The sequence below is a fragment of the Stigmatopora argus genome, chromosome 3 (assembly GCF_051989625.1).
Source record: "Stigmatopora argus isolate UIUO_Sarg chromosome 3, RoL_Sarg_1.0, whole genome shotgun sequence".
Lineage (NCBI taxonomy): Eukaryota > Metazoa > Chordata > Actinopteri > Syngnathiformes > Syngnathidae > Stigmatopora > Stigmatopora argus.
The window spans coordinates 18,299,392-18,319,102 of record NC_135389.1 but is presented as its reverse complement, the minus strand read 5'-3'; the positions used below and the strand labels follow the sequence as shown (position 1 = coordinate 18,319,102).

The following is a 19,711-nucleotide window of genomic DNA, read 5'->3' as shown; positions in this document are numbered from 1 at the left end:
TGGAATACTTTAGATTGAAATTTCACTCTGTGATGATGTAATAGCCTATTCGATTTTACTATGAAATGATGTACACATTAAAAGACATCAAGTTCATCTAACAGTGCCAAGTTAATTGCATTTATTTTTTTATAAAGGTAAAACCGACCCGACTTCGGATTAGGGGGAAGATGAGATGAGATGAAATATTGAAATTCTACACCGTTTCCTACATTTTAACTTCGGACTGCTACTTTAATGGAGGTGACAAGCTCCTAATGTTAAAATTGAGAAGTACTACAATAGAATGTAAACTGAATTTAAGCCTCTAGTATCAGCCATATCCGATGATATTTTATTAATTTTTCTCGGGCCAATAAAAATTGTCCGCAATCAGACACCCCCTCTTTTACACAAAATGCTTCCCCCATCACAAAAAATAAATCCAAATGTATTGAACACTTTTTATTAATACAAAACAACATAATATAATCGATAAAACCAGTCACGTCCAAGGGAGGTCTATTGCTCCAAATTGCATTAGATGAAAACTTTTTTTTTTAGAAATAACAAAATAAAACCAACTCCCTTTGTCCTGTTCAGGCTTCATCAACTAAATGAATTGCTGTAAAACCAACTAAAAATACACAAAACATATCATAAAAGTGTACACGCGCACCTCCCTTCCTTTGCCCAGCCTTTTATTTCTAGAAGTGGGCTAAAAAGCTACAAACATAAATAAAGAAAAGCACATTTTGTTTGGCTTTTTTTCACAATTACACAGCTTGAGATTCCATCCAGTGTCCACTTTTCCTCCCCGTGATTCTGTAGGAGAGAACCAAAAAAAAAAGACAAAAATACGAAAACGAGACAGACGCCGTGACAAAACGGGCAAATGACAGCTTGCTGTGTGGAAAAGGAGGAGAAGAAAAAAAGGGAAGAAAACTCCTGCGTGTTGCTAGGTTAGCTCAAACTAGTGGTGGTCCTCGGCGAGGGGGCATCTTTAGTCTGTAAAAGTCTCTCCTCAAACTGCAGATTACGAGGAGTGGGGGGAGTTCATGGTGGTGAGGTGGCCGTACGCCATCTAGGTCGTTCTCTCCTCGTCGTTTGTCTCCTGCTTGGTTCGGCGAAGGTTGCTTTTCATTTTCACAAATTCCGGCGTGTTCTCCTGCTCCTCCTCGTTCTTCTGTTGCTCCAACTCCAGCTGCGAGGATGAGGAAGTTTGCTGTTTAATTGACTGAATTTTTAGTGTTCTGAGAAGTACGATAGTACGAAGTATGATAATTTAGGCTGAACTTAAGCTTCTTGTGCGTGCCATATTCATCGATTATCTTTACAGTGGTACCTCGACCTACGATCAGCTCATGGTACGACGAACATTTTGATCGCATAATTCGCCCGCGATACGATCAAAATTTCGAGATGCGACCAAGCCAGGTGGCCATGACATGAGAGGCTGTTTATCATTGTAGCGCACTGTCTTTTTTTGCCGCATCTCTTTCGTGTATAAGAGATATCTACAAGCACTGAACGGTTTCTTTCGCCTACACATGGACCAGGAAACACACAACGCGCATGCGCGGGCAAAAATAGGGCTTTCTGGGTAATGAAGTATACTCGTGCACACAACACCGATTGCCAATGGCACCCTTTCACAGAATAAAACTTCATTACCCACATTTATACGTGGGTAGGAGGTTGCATTTCCTGTTCCCATTTGTTCCAATCCAATATCCTGTTTTTGGTGTTTTTTCAGAGGGTTGGAACGAATGAATTTGTTTTCAGTTCATTTCAATGGGAAACGTTCGCTCGAGTTACGAAAAGCTCGACATACGATCTCAGTCTCGGAACCGATTTCGATCGTATGTCAAGGTACCACTGTATTATTATATTTGAAAATTGGACAGTGGGCCGTAGTTTTGACACTATTTTGAGTAAATGGATGTCTATTGAGAATTGACAGTAATCACTTGCGATTAATTCAATTAGTTTTTGATGTATTTTTGTGTTTTAATATACCAGTTTTTTTTTAAACCAAAATAAGACTGTAATTTTTGTCCAAATGATCAGCCAATCAATCCGTTTTAGAACTCCAAAACAACCACGTCTTTGCATGCTTCAAACTTATTATTTTAGGAAAAAAAAATTTTTTCCATAACTTTAAGTGGCTATAAAATGTGTACACAATATTGTGTTAAATCAATCCAATAGTAGCACTTACCTGTTCCAGTTTCTGTTGTCTTTTCATGAGCTCGATCTCCAAGTCGCTCCTTTTCTTGTGTGCCTCCTGCTCCTCCTTCTGAGCTTTGAGGACTTGCTCTCGCTTTCTCTTTTCCAGAACCTTCTGGAGTTCTGGTTTGTTCTGAGGAGCCAGACCCCTACACACACAAAACAAAAACAAATAGCCTTTTACCCAGATCAAGAAATCCATCTGTCACAAATAGAGTTATTTTGATCAAATATTAAACCATAAAGAGGACACCTTTTCACCACGCCCTTTGCTTAGTGTCTTTTATGGATCGGTTAAACACAAACCTGCACCCACAACGGCCCTCGAGGACCGGTTTTCACCCCTGATTTAGTCTAATAAATAAAAAACTGAAATGTGGGATCGGTTCGGTCCTCATGCGGTCATGGCGCCCCGGGAGGATCACACGAGGATCTCACAGGGCGTATCCAACCAATGTCAAACATCGGTTTCACTTGTTATTAATGATTCTGGCGGTGATAACAAACGTGATGTCATGCTCTGACATTTTTGTGAGCGGAGGAAAATTGTAGAGACATGGATTCAAACACTCCTCCCCACATAAGATTAATAGCAGAAAATGGGAGTGAAGCTATTGTGCCTTTGTTTAGCCAATCTTCGACAATCTCCCCTATGGTCTCCTACTTTGATGTAATAGCATGCCGCCGCCGCCAGTCTGGACGATTTAATTAAATGTAGCAGCGAGTCTTGAACATTACATAACTGTGCTCGCAATGTTCCGAGGAGGCGTGGGAGTTCTTTTTTTTTTTCCCCCTCTCTCTTTTTCTTCCTCCGACACGATTGCTTAAAAGGAAGAAGAAGTGTGTTCTATTGTTTTGAATTGGGAAGGGCTGGCAGCGAACATTTCAGTTGCATTGATGGTGATGGGAGCCTTTTTAAAATGCGCATTGATCGCTAAAATGTCAATTGTAAAATTACTAGAATGTGATTTGTATGTGAAATAGTCACTAATCTCATCATTCGTTCTCAGGTGAAAATGGATTGGACGTTTATTGCCGTCAAACATGCCGTGAAACATGATCACTCAATGCCAACCTTTATAATTGAAAAGGGTTTGATTTGTCAACGGCAGCGAAAGTTAAGAGATACAAAAAACAAAGTAACCCTGAGGTATATGTTAAAAAATATATATATATATACATACACACACATATACATATATATATATATATATATATATATACATACATAAATATATATATACACATAAGTATATATATACATATATATATATATATATATATATATATATATATATATACATACATAAATATATATATACACATAAGTATATATATACATATATATATATATATATATATATATATATATATATATATATATATATCCATAACAAAGACAATATTTCTAATGAATAAAAGTCAAGAAAATAACAATCAGGAGAGCTCAATTAATATAAATGAAAATAATCCAGTAGTTTCTTGAAAAAAATATATATATAACATATTTTATTATAAATATTTACATTTACAATAGTGAAACAAACTTTGCAGAACAATGTGTGTCGTAGTGGGCATCCCTCTAACATATGTTCATATATTTTTTTTTTCTTCAAATTGCACAACGCAGGCGGAGAAAGGCCCTCGGCTGCGACTGTTTTGTAATCTTCATTACATAACATGCCTTTTCGTGCACGCGTCTCGTCTATCCATCCGCAGCACCTCCGCCCGCCCAACCCACCGGTGCTTCCACGGTCGTGACTAATTTGACATCAACATAGGGCCACGCTCTCTTTTCTAAAGTGCTCCCATCGCATTCACGTGGCCCATCGTTGCGAAGTTGCTCGCTCTCAACGCAGCTCCTGTGATGTAACATCTGCCGCTATTAATAACTCTGACACAAAGATGCCAACGTCCAGCCCGGGGGAACGCGCCAATTCGGCCGGGATGATCTGGCCGCGCTGACTACGCAGCCCGCTTGGCCCCCGTGCCGCTGACCCACGCCAACTTTTTGCATAACGCCATTGTGACGCACTTTTATGCGATGGATTTTATGTAAGAGTCGATATGTATAAAGACTTCATGGCCCGCCCTTTGCGTAACGCTACTGCTGGAGGTCGGATGACGTGCTTTTTAAAGGACGGACAGACCCGGGCGCACCCCCAATTCAAGCATTCATCAGGACCGTGAGACCAAGGACGTCTCAAGACGATTACATTGCCTCGGCCTCCATCAGCGGAGGTCACGCCGAGGTGACGTGTACATGGAGACGGCGTGACAAGCTTTTAAAAACCTTTCAAGTCACCGCATCGGAATGCGATGATGTGGGGACATTCCAGGTCCAACGGCTTTTCCTATTCGCTGAATTTTTGATGAGGAGTCTAAAAGTCAGGTTTTAAAGTCAAAGGCTGTCACTGATGGAGAATGTTCGCTGCCTGCCGTCAATTACTGATATAACAAAAAAATAAATAATGGAAAGTGAAAAATATCAGGAAAGGTGAAATTTTGCCTATGAAATAGGTGATTTTCTAGGATCGATTCCCAATCATGTGATCAACACTAGTATATTAGATTTGTATACATTTTTAAAAATGTCCAACCACGGAAAAAGTTTAGTTCAGTTTTTCTGTGAAAATTCACTTTGGAATGCACTGTAGTGACTAACAAATCTCGATAGATGGCAGCATAGGGCTACGTTGGGTTAGAGAGCAGCGCAATTTTGAAGTAGAAACAGAATGCTAAAAAAGGTCTGGTTTCTACTGTCAACTATGAAGGAGGGAAATGGCAAAATATTTCAAGTTGTTTACGTTCAGTCACTTTCACCCACTTGCTAAACAAGTAAGTTATTTTACGATTGGGGGTGCTTCACCCACGGTGCTCGTACCGACCTCTTTTGGTTCATGAGCAGCTCCCGGTGCAGGTCCTGGTGGTTGCGAGAGTTCTTGACAGGGTTGATCAACTTCTTGGGTTTGATGAGATCGTTGCAGTCTCCCTCCATATAGTCTGGCTCGGCCATGACACTCCTACCTGGTGACAGCGACAGACCGGCGTCACGCGGATCTGAACACACACAAGACCAAGAGTATGAGATGGGACATTCAAAAATGGTGGGATATGGAAACGAACATTTTGTACAGTACGCTGCAGCGTTTTTTAATGACACGATAATAAGGTTTGTGTAATGCTGTGTCCGGCGAGTTTTATTCCGTGGGCTGTTTCTATGAAGTCATCCTCTGGATTATGTTCAATGACTCTAATGGACGAGTTACATAATCAATGGTGAACGAACCACATGCAAAACAACAAACGACAGGAACATATACAAACTCAGGTATTGATTTTCCTTTTTTTTTTAGATGAGCATTTGCATGACTGACCACACAGTTTGCAAGTGTGCATGAAAGTATACTTCCCAAAAGGACACTACATCAAAAGTAAACAATATTTAGCTCAACCAAAACAAGACCTAAACCAAAGTCCTTCTACATCTGCGATCAAAAGTTTTGAGACACGTTCTCATCCAACTGAATGGTTACGTGTCTCAAAACATTTGACGTAAAGTCCAATGCAAACATTTCGATTTCAAATGTTGATTTGGCATTTTAAATGAGTAATTAGAAACAAGGGACGTAACTCTTAATTAACCTAACACCCAGCAATTTAAACTCAATTTATTGACAACCAATCACTTGTTTTGGGGATGTGAAGAAAAACAACATAGGCCCAGGAAGAACAAGAGAACCCCGCACAGAAAGGTCGCAACCCACGGGATTGAATCATCGATCCCAGAATGTTAGGCAGACGTGCTAACCAATTTTCCACTGGGCTGCCAAATTTAATTTAGTATAATCCTATATAAATCTTGTATTCCACACTCCAATAAAAGAACAATATTCCATTTTTATACAAGTAAAAATCTCAAAATCCATGGATAACACTTGAATCAATCCTATTTACCATTAGTGTATAAAACATGAACTTACAATGGCAGTCCAATACAGTTTTTTAAAATTTCGAAATCAAATTCTTTAATCTTTATACACAAATACGTTGTCCCGACATAACTTGATTTCAACACTGACCCAACCCCACCCGACCAAAACAGTTGATGCAAAAACAACGGGACAAAACCCCACGCCACTGGATATAAAACGACCAAAACCGTAGAGTGAACAAAAGTGTATTTTAAAAAAAGTCACTTATTTAACTCACCCTGCAGATGTGGAAAGACGGGGTATCTGAACATTGTCGCCATGGTTTCTATTTGGGTTTGAGTGTCAAGTCCTGAATGCACGGCTCTCTGATTCAAAACAGAGGCAGTCGGGATTTGTCTGTTTTATAGCTGTGCTCACGCACTCACTCCCTCTCTCTCTCCTTGCGCACCCCCCTGATTCTCTCCCTCCCTCAATATCTGTCACTTATAAAGGATATCATATTATTTTACCCATTTAAGAGCACGCTCATGTATTTTCCATCACCTGAATGCCTTCTAAAACACAATCCAAAATGGGGCAAGTAGGGCAACCATGCAGGGCAGTAAAAACATGCGGTTGGGATTGTTTTCCTAAAAAAATAATAATAACAACAACACAACCTCCTGTAAATGCAACAAAGCGCCGCTAGAGGTTGACATTAGGTAGCATCCTGTGACGTCCTGTTACATAACCAAGCTGCCTGAGATAAAGATGATGCTTGATTGGTTGATTTCCTGGGGAGACAATGTAAAGAAAAGGATGTTTGCTTGAATAAAGATTTAAAGTCAAAATGCTGTCTATTCACTTTAAATTGGTTGTTTTCCACTATTTCAAAATGAATATGAATGAAAAATACATGAGTCGGTTACTATTAACTCCATTTGATACATAGATCACTGTCAATGGTCATGAATGAGTTAACCAATAGCCATAATCGCGATGCTATCTGGATGTGGTTCTTTTCAATCAGCAAAATGCTTTATTTTTTTAAGAGAGTGAAAGTCAAGTGTGATTAACAGCCTAATGTGTGTAAACGAAGCGGGGGCCGTAAAATGGGGGTCAGGTCTGTGCGCGAGCCCAAGCATGCTGTGCACATGAAAGCTGTGTTTTGTTGGTGCCACTAGCGGGGGGCAGAGGCTCTCAAAGACTGGCAGTGTTGTCAAAGTGTCCGTTAGCTTAACACATGTGCTGAAACTTCCTGTGCGGCCCCAGGCAGAGGGGAAGTGACATAGTGAGTTCAAAGGGGCCATGCAACCCCAAATTGGGGCCCTGCTTCATTTTGCTCTTCCCGCTGCTCTTCTTAAATGTTAGGTTTACTGTCGCCTCTGGTTACATTAAGAGTTAGACACATGCGTTACATTAAAGGCACTGTGAAATGGTGACGGTCAAAAACAAAAATGACTGCATTGATGTAATTTTACATAATTTGGCACTGCTGTTTTTTTGTAATCAATTTCTAGTTCTTCCAACCAAAACAATGCATCAGGGAACGCCTACTTTTTCCAGCGATTCTGGCTATGACATCACAACCAGAAATTGAGGATTATTTCTAGCTTTCTAGTGCTGTACTATCTAGCTCAAGGGTGTCAGACTCAGGTTGGTTCGCGGGCTGCATTAACATCAACTCGGTTTCATGTGGGCCGGGCCATTTTAGATATAATATTTAGATTTTTTTAATATAAATGGATTAAAAGAACTGGATTAAAATCCCTGAATATTCAGTTTTTTATAGATTTAAAACAATGTTTATTTTAGCTTTTTAAAATATATTTTTAGATTTTACAAAATGATTTTTGAACTAAAAACACAGAAAAAATGATTTAAAAAATGACAATTATTGATTTAAAAAGGGGGAAAATCAGGAAATTTAATATACATCTATACTCTTCATTTTAATTTTATCCTAAAACAGAAAGTCGACACTCATGATTTACTTTACTTACTTACTATGCAAGTTTATAGCGCCACCTGCCGCTTTGAAATGTTCAACACTTTGATAAAAGTTTAACTGTCACCCACCACTGTGCCAAACAATGCGCTGCCTTGTCAAGGGATTTGACAATTTAATCTCCAAAATACTGTTGCTGCAAGGACTTGTTCGTTCAGGGTTCTACACAGCACGCCTACTCCAATGAGAATGTGACATATTTCTCAAATCGAGCGTGAATTTTACTTTCAATGTCAATGTTTTAGCCACTAAAGCAGCAGGAGTCTTGATTATGACACAAAAATCTTGTCTCAAACCCCTGGGATGATTGCCAAAGTGAAGCTCTTTCATTTAAGAAAGCTACACAAATTTATTTTTCTAAACCACAGAAGTGTTTGCTTCAGTGGTCCTCTTTAGGATTCAAGTCAAAGCGTCTCCGTCCTCACGCTGGGGACTCTTCAAAAACAATGGCCACCATGAATGAACTGGACGATTTGTATTGCTTTTTCTAGCTCATTTCCATTGAGTAAAGTACGTTTTCCTTGCTTACTTTTCTTAAGGTGTGGAGTGATGGTTAAACTTCTTTCCCAACCATCAAACCAAATGTCAAAGGATTTGTCAGGTTTTACATTTGCAAGATTTCAAATAACAATGTTTGGAATTGTTGACTCTCATCTCAACCTTTGGCCTGACACCCTTCTGTCCACCTCAACCCATCTTTTTCAGATCTTACTTTTAGCTAGTTTTTAAACATTTTCTTTCATTTCTCATGACCTCACCTTGATTTGTAACCTCCTAAAGTTTAGATAGGTTTCAATTTTCGGCCTCAACTCTAGGGCCATACTAGAGTATGTAGTACATATGTACATTTCTCAGGTCTTTAAAGACTTTGTAGCATTTCTTCCGCAGCTTACCCTCTAAAAAGGTCACAAGGGAAGCCTTACGAGGTGGCCTGAAAAAGGACTGATCGTGTCCAGACTGTGTATTTTCAATTTCAACACCTCTACGTGCCTTTGTGTTCCTCCCAGGGAGCTTCTTTGGGACAACGCTAACTGCTCTTCCGGGAATCCCGTTACAAGACCTTTGTTTATTGCTCTTGGGAACCAACACACCCTCTCATCCCCAGGCAACACTCACAGTTAAGGCAGAAAATGCAATGAGCTGTCCAAAAGAGGCCTGTGTGCTGCCTGGAAAAAATAGTAAAGCATTTATAAGGATGCTCAATGAAATGCATTCAGGCATTAAATAAGAGTGAAGTTGAAGAAGAAGGAGTAAAACTGGGTCAGACAGTCACCGGGAAGTGGAAAGTGGAGTTGGCCTAAGACACATTTCCAGTGTTTACCTCGCTCTCTCTGCCATCCGCATGACTTGCACTCACGAAACCCACAAGCAATGAATCATCACTCTTGTGACTGCCAAAAAATATAATCAATCAATAGACAAAGCATCCTATTCCCCTTAATAACATAGACAATTAGAGGGGAAAAGACGAAGTCAACTGAAATATGATTGAGATTGTGTTATCAAATAAACATTTCTCCAATGACCAACTTCTCTGTTTCTCTTCCCTCAAAAAAATAATAATAATCAAGAATTCAACCACAATATTGTGCATCTCATGCCAGGATTTGCCAAACCGTAATGGAGCTCTATTTGGACATTGGACCAGTCAAAAAGAAAATTCAAATTCTATTGAAACATGACAGTTGGAAGTTACAAAACAGCACCAAAACTACATTTTGCAACGGGGTAAGAAGAACAAGTTGGCACAAGGCCCAAGAAGGCATGCTCAAATACCATCATAATTACTGTCTTTTCCCCAGCAGCAATTATAGTTGCACTCTAGCAGTTCCACCATAAAGAATGCAGTGCTTAGATGAAGATAAATACATCTTGCAGCCGACCATCTGATTTCCCCGATCAGGCTATAAAAGGGTAGTAAGGTCAAACAGCTTGGCGGTCATCTTCACCATCTCACCCCTCTTTCCTGTCCGGGACAGTGAAGTCAACAGCGGAAGTGCTTTTCAAGGCTTGCCGCAGGGCGGGGGGGGGGGGGAAATCTCTTTGGACTGGGTGCTGTTGACCACACCCATTTTGTCATCTGTACACCAGGATGCGTTAGGGATCATGTTTGCAAAACAGAACAGTTAGCTTCTAGCTGTTTAGGTTCAATATTGAGCCCGATAAGGGGGGCCTGAAAGTTGTTTTAGTCTTTCATTGCTGTTAAATGTAAGTCCATTTTGACTGGGAGAGTTGGCAGCAATGGACATCTGCTCCTTTCGATGGCAGTCAAATATGATAATTCAATTATTAGTTATTAATAAAGCAAAAATAAAACCTATATTTTGTAGCTCACATTAGTAGTGTATCATTTTTAAATGTATTTATTTATAAAAGAGGACAAAAAGTAAATGTTTATGTGAATGTTTGTGCTCTTAAGCAAACCCCTTAACCTCTTTTTTGCTGATACTCTCTCTTGCAACACACACAAACACACACACACACACACACACACACACACCATTGTGTTAGATGCCGATCCTGGTACTCACCCAGCAGCTTGTCTGTTAATGAAGCGACCATTCAGCCATAAACACAAGAGGCCTTAATTAAAGCACACAGATATATAGACGGACTTTTAACTGACAGCTGCGTGGGAGGTCCCAAGGAGGAGTTCGATTGTGTATGAGAGAGAAAGTGTGACAGAAAGAAGTGCTTGATGGAGAGGAAGCTTGCGGTAAAGATGAGCTCACTTCCTGTACGAGCAACGTACCAGCCACGGGTTCGTAGACCCCCCAAAAGTGACAGTATAGCCGACCGACCATTGATGTACTTCAAATTTACAAACAATATAAATGTCATATTTTCGGCACACCCGTATCTAATTAAAAGGCATATTTGAAAGATGTTCAAAATTGGTATCTCATTTGTCTTGCTGAATGGCGCATGTGACGAATAGCAAGCAACAATGAGGCCATTTATTTCCATTTTCTCGCATTTCCTGCGTTTACGGCCTCGGCGGGACGGCCTCCCAACTCTCCCACGCTGTGTGATGTCACCAGGGAGATGACGGGTTATGGGAATTTACTAGCACAGTTTTGGGGTCATGAAACAGAAGATGTGCAGCCATTTGCACACACAAGGCCAAGATGGTGGCAGAGATCTCGTGATATTTCCACATTCTGACTGCTACCATAGCAGTTTTCGAGCACGCAGCACTGGGCGCTCTACTGGCCTTTTTTCTTCTTCTTTTTCCCCCCCAAATCTGCTCACCAGCAGGCATTCGGATTTGACTTTCCCTGGTTCTGGCACCGTGGCCAGAATGAATCATCATAGTGGTCGGCTGCGTTGCATGTGGAAAATAGCAACGTGCGGCAACAAAATATGACTTCCTTCCCGTTTTCTCCGACATGCAGTGTTACCTCACCTTAGGAATGTATTTAGTTCTAGAAGTGGTTTCGTCACGAGTTTTTGAGTACCGTATTTTCACGACTATAAGGCGCACATAAAAGTCTTAAATTTTCTCCAAAATAGACAGGGCGCCTTATAATCCAGTGCGCTTTATATATGGACCAATACTAAAATTGTTATCACGATAAAATAAAATAAATCAGTCGATAGGGTACACCATCCTCTACAGCTCTCACAACTACGGCAAGCAGCCCCCGACTCTACTATTTTCCCCGTAGAAAAAGTACTGCGCAGTGACTGCTGGGATATGTAGTTCTTTTGTCAATACACCCAATGGATTGTGGCCTGGCCATCGACATCAACACAACTTTACGAAGCATAGAAGGCAGCGTAGGAATAGTTACGCTAGCTACTATTTGCGAATGGATTGTGGCCGCCTGGACGAATGCATAAAACTCAGCGTTTTCGATGACTCATTTGGATAATTGTTCAATTCGGATACAGAAAATGAGGACTTTGATGGATTTGTGGGTGATGATGTGGGCGAGTACATTGTAAAATGGCTAAATAAAGTACAATCGAACTCAGTTTTGCTTCCGTTGCCTTTTTAAAAACGTGTTTTTAGCGTGTGGGTGTAGCGTGTATGTTTAAGCTGGTGTATGTTTTGCCTTGCCTGGCTACGTCTATAAAAACGGTGCGTCGTTTGTGTGTGTAAAATACAGAAATAGCACTCGTTACTGACACTGCGGCTAAAAATACGATGCGCCGTATAGTCGTGAAAATACAGTAGTCATATTTTCGCCCTGATTCGTTCCAAAGCCCTCAATATTACCCTATACAAATCTTTTAAGTGACCAAATGCATATCAATTTTGCATTTTAAACCATTAAAATGAAAAACACATGGCAACCATCGGGGTTGGGAAGCTATGCCCAAGATACATAAGCAAAAATCACGATGGTGCTTTTTGGGTCTTTTGTAAATTGGAGGTATGACTGCAGAAAGCAAGGTAAAAAAAAAAAAAAATCACAAATTTGTTACAAATTTTGGCTGCCAGTCATGGCAATTGATCTCCAATCCATTTGGAATGGGAGCTTCCCAGTTCAAATGGATTTGTCGTCAGTTCAAATTGGTTATATTTGCGAAGATGAGTACATTACCTTGTGTTGGTGATGGTAGAGGTGCTGTTGTGGAACACATTCCACTTTTTCTTCCTGGTTAATTGTGAAATGATCCCAAACTTTGAGTGGTCTTGTCTTTTACAGACCCGTTCCTCCTGGATCTGATTTCTACGCGCAGTGGCGACTGACGTAATATAAGTCTGCGGGGAAAAAATGACCTCTGTGAAATTTCGAGGCAGATATTTGCTCTAGCAAATTTAATAATTGGAGTTATTTAACTCACTGTGGCTCCACATTACCCAAGCGAAACGGACAAAACTCCTATACTTATCCCAACATTATGGTTCGCTATTGCCACGCGTGCTTGAGGCAGATTACAGCATGAATGAAAGCGCTTGAAAAGCCAGCGACGCCACGTCGAGGAATGTGATGAACCAGCAAAGTAATTGTCGGCAAACTACTGGCTATCCAATCGCATCTCTAACTGTTTTTGAGCGCCGGGGGCACGCGTGTGCACTGTTCTTTCAAAAAGTAAAAACCCAAACGCTTACCCAAAGCAAATTTTCCACACACGCCTTGTCGTGCACAATGAGGGGTCGCACCTGTCAATGCAAATGGCTCTATAGTCCACCCCTCACAGCTGAGAGGGGGGACACATGTTCCTATACGTGCATGAGAAGTCCCAGTAGAAACAGGTGGTCTGCACGTGTGTGCGCAGTCAAACTGTTAGCACAGTTAGGTATGAATACTACGTCGGGGATTGCCCTGTGATCCACTACATAGGAATTAATACCTAAAAAGGAAAAGTACAAACAAACAAAAGAACAATATTTTTTTTAAATGATTTTTTTTACCCAATTCCGATATTCTGAGAATTATGTGACCAGGCCTGATTTCCGATCAGATCCAGGAGAACTCTAATTATCGTATGCGGTCGTTTGGTCGCCGGTCTTTTGGTCGCCCGGACCCAAACAACGGGCGACCAAAAGACCGGCGACCAAAAGACCGGCGACCAAAAGACCGGCGACAAAACAAGGTAAAACAACATGGTCCACGCATCAATAAAAGCCAACAATGGCCCTGAGCAGTTTCACTGAGCGGACGTGTGAGTGTATAAGAGTTTGTATGTACATGAGTTGTCCCCTTAGGAAGGGACGTCAGTCAGGGTCTTAACAAGTTCTCCAACAAAACACAATAAAAGTACGGGACATTTGGAGCTTTTCTTTAGCCTAATAATTAATAGGACTAAATTTGAGCAACGATTTAAATGGTAATTATCAATAACCTTCCAGGCGACCAAAAGACCGAGTACCCTAATTATTGCCAGGTTGTGGTGGGGTTTTAATTTCTAGATACATAAAAATCTTGCTAAACACTAAAAATGATCTTAAATAGTATATGGGCTTACATTTCTACACCACTTTTCAACCTTTCAATATTTTTCATGAAGTAAAATTAGCTCGTTTCCAGCATGCTCGGTGGGGAGGAAGGAAGGAAGGGATGTTCTCCAAGAATATACCATTACACTGTATACATTACCCACACGTCCTTCTTTCCACATGATTTTAAAATGAAATATATTTCTGTGGAAACTATGAGGAAAATCTACTCCTGAATTAAAGAATTAATTCGAAAGCTACATCTCCCAGGCCTGTTTTACACATACTGTACGGACCGTAACCCTTTCACAAAGGGGATTATTTCAATTCTTCACAGGAAAAATCTCAACAGATTGTGTCTGTCATCAGGGGTCCCACTGTACCCCGAAACCATGAACAATCTGCATCCGGCAGCGCACTGTCAAATGAGGTAACCCAAAAACAGAACCCAGTCTTTGTCACATCTCCAACTTCCACATTCAAAGCTTTGTGCGATACTACAGTGTTTTCCCCCCTCATAGCGGGGGGGCGTCACGCCTCCCTCCTCGCTTTCCACTGGCTGAGCCCGGCGGGGATCTCCCATCTCATTGGCTACATCACTGCACACCGGGGAGGATTCGGGAGGTTCTCCTTTGTTTACGCGCTGGCTGGGAAAACCCAATAACAACTGTTACCTTAGGCAACCAGACGATCCGCAGTTATCCAGACAAGAATGTGCCTACTTTCAATGTGATGTCCCCGGTCAACAATTTCTTATTTTCTGAGTGTCTTATGCATATTTCTAGTTAGGAACACCCACAGCTTCTTTTGACTCTGTTTCTACATGTGTTATGGAAAAAGATGTTATTGATACAAGCTAACGAGGATCTTAAAACCAATGCAGGATAGTCCACATCAGGGGTGTCAAACGTGTGGCGCACTTTGTGACTTGTGTGATCAAGTGAATGCACTACTGCACTTTGTTCCATTTTCCTATCCGCAGTCACATTTGTTCATTTGCCCCCTGCCGTCAAAACGGCCCCTTCAAGGCCAGCCTAATATCAGCAGGAACTGACAAACTAAAAAGAAGCATCCGGAAAAGTACCTCATGCTCAATCTCTCTACAGTGGTACCTCGTGGTACGACATGGTCGTGGTACGACATGCTCGTGGTACGATGAAAATTTCGATCAAATAATTCGCTCTCGATATGATCAAAATTTCGAGATGCGGCGACGCATCTCTTTCGTGTATAAATACTATATCTACGAAGACTGAACGATTTATTCAGACGAGTTTCGACCAGGAAACGCACAACGCGCATGCGCGGGCAAAAAGAGGGCTTTCTGGGTAATGAAGTATACTCGTGCACGCAACACCGATAGATAGCCAATGGCACCCTTTCTCAGAATAAAACTTCATTACCCACAATCAATACGTGGGTAAGCTCAGCTATTGCATTTCCGGTTATTCTTTCTAAGGAAAGAAGTCCCCGCGATCGCTCATTCAAGCCTATTTCTCGTTGGCAAGTGGTCGTGCGTTATCCTATTGGGAGGACATTTTTGTGGGCATCATTTTCGGAATATTTTGAAGGAAATACAACAGCAAACAGTCCATCGATAGCAAACGTGAGGGTGGAGGCGTGGCAAACTGCTAACCCGGAAAACGAAGGTAACAAAAGATTAAGACAAAACTAGAATTCAGTTTTGTGTAAAGTTACATTAAATGTATGTTTGAGTGTCTGTATGTATTAATCCAAGTTAATTTAAATTTGTTTGTTCGTTTACGAGTGCCGTGGATAAAGTCCCCCCGAACAGCCCCCCCCCCTCCGCCTCCATGTATGCCACTGTCTCTACCCTCCGCAAAATGCGTCTAATTTTACATCTATTAAACACATTTTATTACTATTAAACCACTCGTTATTTATTGCTTTGTCAATATATGGCGAATTAGAAGAAATAAAACAATTTTTCAAATCCAATATCCTGTTTTTGGGTTTTTTCAGAGGGTTGGAACGAATTAATTTGTTTTCAATTCATTTCAATGGGAAACGTTCGCTCGAGTTACGAAAAGCTCGACATACGATCTCAGTCTCGGAAAGGATTATGATCGTATGTCGAGGTACCACTGTATACTTCAACATCTCAGATTGACAAGGAGCTTGGACGTCGTGGTCGGGTCCGCCAGGATCGTGCACTAGGTTAGGTTAGAACTTTATTTCATCCCGTATTCTGGAAATTTCTTGGCTCTATCTAATGGATCCATATTGTGATTGAAGCCTCCCAAATGACGGTCGCGATCAATAGGGTGCTTCGTGAAAGCCGCTGCTCAATAGGTGAACATTTTATTCCATGCTTATCTTATCTCAATTATGAGTGAATCAACATACAGCATAGAACAAACGGAGTGACGTTTCTGCGTGCCTGACTTTTACGTGCCGTGGACACAGCAAAAAGTCAATACCTGAATCGTGGCTTTATAATCTAAAGCCGTGGGGCAAATGTAAACTGAGCTTTTGTCCTGTTGTGCGATTGCATCATGCTTGTTTACATGGCGTGATAAGAGTTCATTCATACAGAAAAATAAAACTGATCATGGAAAACAGCACAAGGCCAAAAACAAAAAAAACGGCTGCAAAAGCATGGTAATCCAATATTGTCTATCTTGTGAGAGGATAAAAACAATGGTCTCGGTAATCCACATTTGGTGACAAACAGAAAAACAAAGGGAGTTGTTTAAATATTTGTATTTCATTAGTTAATTTCCACTCAAGTCACACCCCAAAAAATATTTTCTATGTAAAACAAGAAAAAGCAGGGACTTTAAGATTCTTTAGAATCTAACTCAATTTATCTCCCTTCTGAATATACTGCTGATTACTAAAGAATATAGGAATGTAGATTTAAAGTGTTTACTATTGAAAGACAAGTCTATCACTCAGTGGGCCAAAAGGCAGTGAAATATAACTTTTTCTGTTACTTAACTTTACAGTGGGTGTTTTCACTATGTTTGTCTTGTTTGAGCAAACTTGGTGGTGAGGAAGTAGATCTACTGATCAAAATATCTGATATCATGTTTATTTATTTTTTATTTTTACCAATTCCGGCATCAGACACATTGCCTCAAAGCAATGAAAGCAACCCCTAACTTCACTTTTCCAAACAAACAGGGCATTTTTTAGATTCGTACCAACAACAAAGCCTGAACTCTAAACTCAACAGTCTTGAATAGCGAAAGTCTTGGGGATCAGTGCATTCTGCTGACTTTGCACCCACAGACGGACGGACCAGCAGGACTGTTTTCAGCTTACGCCGTCAACACAAACTGGCGTGGACGCACACCCAAATCCTTCGCCGAATACCGTGCTTTTTCTAGGTTAGAACACACACCGCCAACTCGGTAATGATACGTCCCGAGAGTTGACCCAGAACCACTAATGGACATGTAGCGCCTTCGAGAATGGAAACTTGGGGTATTTCATTCACATTGAAATTCCTTTGCGCGCCATCACCGAAAAAAAAGGCATTGAAAATGTAACGCTCACAACACAAAAAAAATCAGTGACAGCATCCACCCTTACGGGAAAACAAGAGATGGAAAGAAAAGAGAGGGGAGGGAGTTCAAAGATCAGAAAACAGATGTAAATCCTTTAGCAAACGCCACTGCAAATGACTAACACATGTGAAAGCGACTTGAATTCGCAGCACGTCAGGACACATCCTCGACAGCCCGGGACGGGACACCCACCGGCTGTCATTTGCAACTGTCACACCCGATTCCCCTAAAAAGTTGGTTAAAGTTCTGCATTCCACAGCGGGCCATTTTCACTGTAACCTGAAAAGTTTATGTACATAAGCTTGGTTAAAGTTTGACTGAAAACTGCAAATACGTGCAAGTTTTAACAGACCTGTTGCAAAATGAATTTGCTCAACCCAGTGGCCCTGATGACAGCTCACACACCCATCATACTTGCCCCAGTGCAGTGCGCTCGGCTCCAGCACCCCTGCGACTTTATTGAGGATAATGGTCCAGAAAACGGATGGATATGGACATTTCAGGACCATTTATTGATTTTCTTTTTCATTTAATCTTTAAATACGGCTCTTTAAATGCAAGACATCAGCTGCACATGTTATTTTTTTTAAATATACTAAACAACAAAGGCTATCAATGCACGCAAACATTAAAGAGTACTCTTTCAAGTTGTCCACGAAAAGATGAATGGAGTAATAAACCTTTAATCAAGCTAAATACATCAGTTTGTGAGGAAACGAACCATTTCAACTACTAAACATGTTTCTACTCCCGTCCCGTTCGCTGACGATCAACAAAAGGAGAACAAAAGAGTTTGTATTGTAAAACCCCCTGTCAGATTTTCGCTTCTTATTTTCCTCTTTTCTATTTAGGGTGAAGCTAGCGACCCCCTCGCCTCCCCCACAAAAATCCGCTTTAAAACACACACCCTTGAAGCTCAATCACAACCGATCTGCTTTTGTTACAGGACGCTCGTGAACGCAACCCAGCACGAGACCCAGACACATGCTCATAAATAGAGACGCACACTCACCACAAAGTCAACCGGCGACACCACTTTTTCTTGCAGTGGCGTTCAAACAAGTGGAGAAAGGGTCAAAAGGAGCACATCTCACGATCGTGGCTCGGCTTCGAGGTGTGCCTTCGTCTTTTGGAAACTGCTCAACTGCTCCATATGCACACTCGGACGGGAACCACAGAATATGTAAATTTCAGGCCAGTGGGAGGGGCTTCTTACGTCATGTAAGAACGACACCCCTTCCTCTCATCCTTACACATTTACACGCACACAACCCAACACTGTCGTGGGAATTTGGAAAACGTTTTTTTTAAATTATTATTTAAAAACAGATACTAATTCCTGTCCATTGTTTTGACAAAAGTTTTGGTGAGATACGATGTAAAAGTGTAAATAAATCGAGACAAACAGACAGCCATCAAAGTGTACTAGTATTGATGTTGAATGTGCGGTAAAGGTAAAGCAAAAATATTATATATTCATTTGTATCATAAAGATGCCAGTTAAAAAAAATTCAGCTGCAGAGACTCATGAAGGTTTTGAGCTAGCCTAGAAACCATCAGATTTTTTTAAAGCCTCTATATTATGAGTGGGAAACAAAAAACAAACAAAGACAAAAGGATATAAAAGATGTATTTTCAGCGATACCGTTTGCCTATTTCACTTTTTGTTATTAAAAATGTATTTCACTTGCTTATTTTTTCCTTTAAAAATACTGTTTCGATTTTGTACTCGTAATTTTCAGCTTCATTTAAAACATTTACATATGCAGTTGAATGATTACTACCAAATGAGTAACACCAATCCCCATAAAGATGGAAATTGGTATAAAATATAAATAGAAACCGAATACAATAATGTATTACAGAGACAAGCTGATTAAAGTTCAATCAGATGAAGGGATTGTTTTGTTTATTTCCTACAGACACACATCCAGACATTTGAAACATGAATTGAAAACATTTGAGTAGGTTAGTGTCATGGATGACATATATATATATATATATATATATATATATATATATATATATATATATATATAAATCAAATGATATAATTTCTTATATACCTAAGTAGCATGCCCTCAAGGCTCAGTTATTTTACAAGCAAGGATGGGTTGGGAGTAACCACTTTGAGAACCAATGCGTGAGCAACTCATCC

The 19,711-nt window shown here is 40.5% G+C and overlaps 1 protein-coding gene across 4 annotated transcripts; it reads right to left on the bottom strand.

The window, feature by feature from the left end:
- Positions 1–429: 429 nt before the first annotated feature.
- fam107b (family with sequence similarity 107 member B) lies at positions 430–18,749 on the bottom strand. 4 transcript variants are annotated; one of them, XM_077596727.1, is made up of 5 exons: positions 18,566–18,749; positions 12,681–12,841; positions 5,097–5,268; positions 2,201–2,357; positions 430–1,183 (listed from the first exon to the last, which is right to left on the bottom strand). In XM_077596727.1, the coding sequence occupies exons 2-5, from the start codon at positions 12,718–12,720 to the stop codon at positions 1,064–1,066; spliced, it is 489 nt and encodes a 162-aa protein (XP_077452853.1). In that variant the 5' UTR covers positions 12,721–12,841; positions 18,566–18,749; the 3' UTR covers positions 430–1,063. The 4 variants fall into 4 exon arrangements, with proteins under 4 accessions (XP_077452853.1, XP_077452855.1, XP_077452852.1 ...); XM_077596729.1 differs by lacking the exon at positions 12,681–12,841; XM_077596726.1 differs by lacking the exons at positions 12,681–12,841; positions 18,566–18,749 and adding an exon at positions 6,421–6,586.
- Positions 18,750–19,711: the final 962 nt, after the last annotated feature.

Excerpts from the sequence above, each read along its gene's own strand:
- fam107b (XM_077596726.1), bottom strand. The coding sequence starts at position 6,463 with ATGGCGACAATGTTCAGATACCCCGTCTTTCCACATCTGCAGG. Across the intron at positions 2,358-5,096 it reads CTGCTCATGAACCAAAAGAG|GGGTCTGGCTCCTCAGAACA; the intron begins GTCGGTACGAGC and ends TTGTGTGTGTAG. Across the intron at positions 1,184-2,200 it reads GACAACAGAAACTGGAACAG|CTGGAGTTGGAGCAACAGAA; the intron begins GTAAGTGCTACT and ends TCATCCTCGCAG.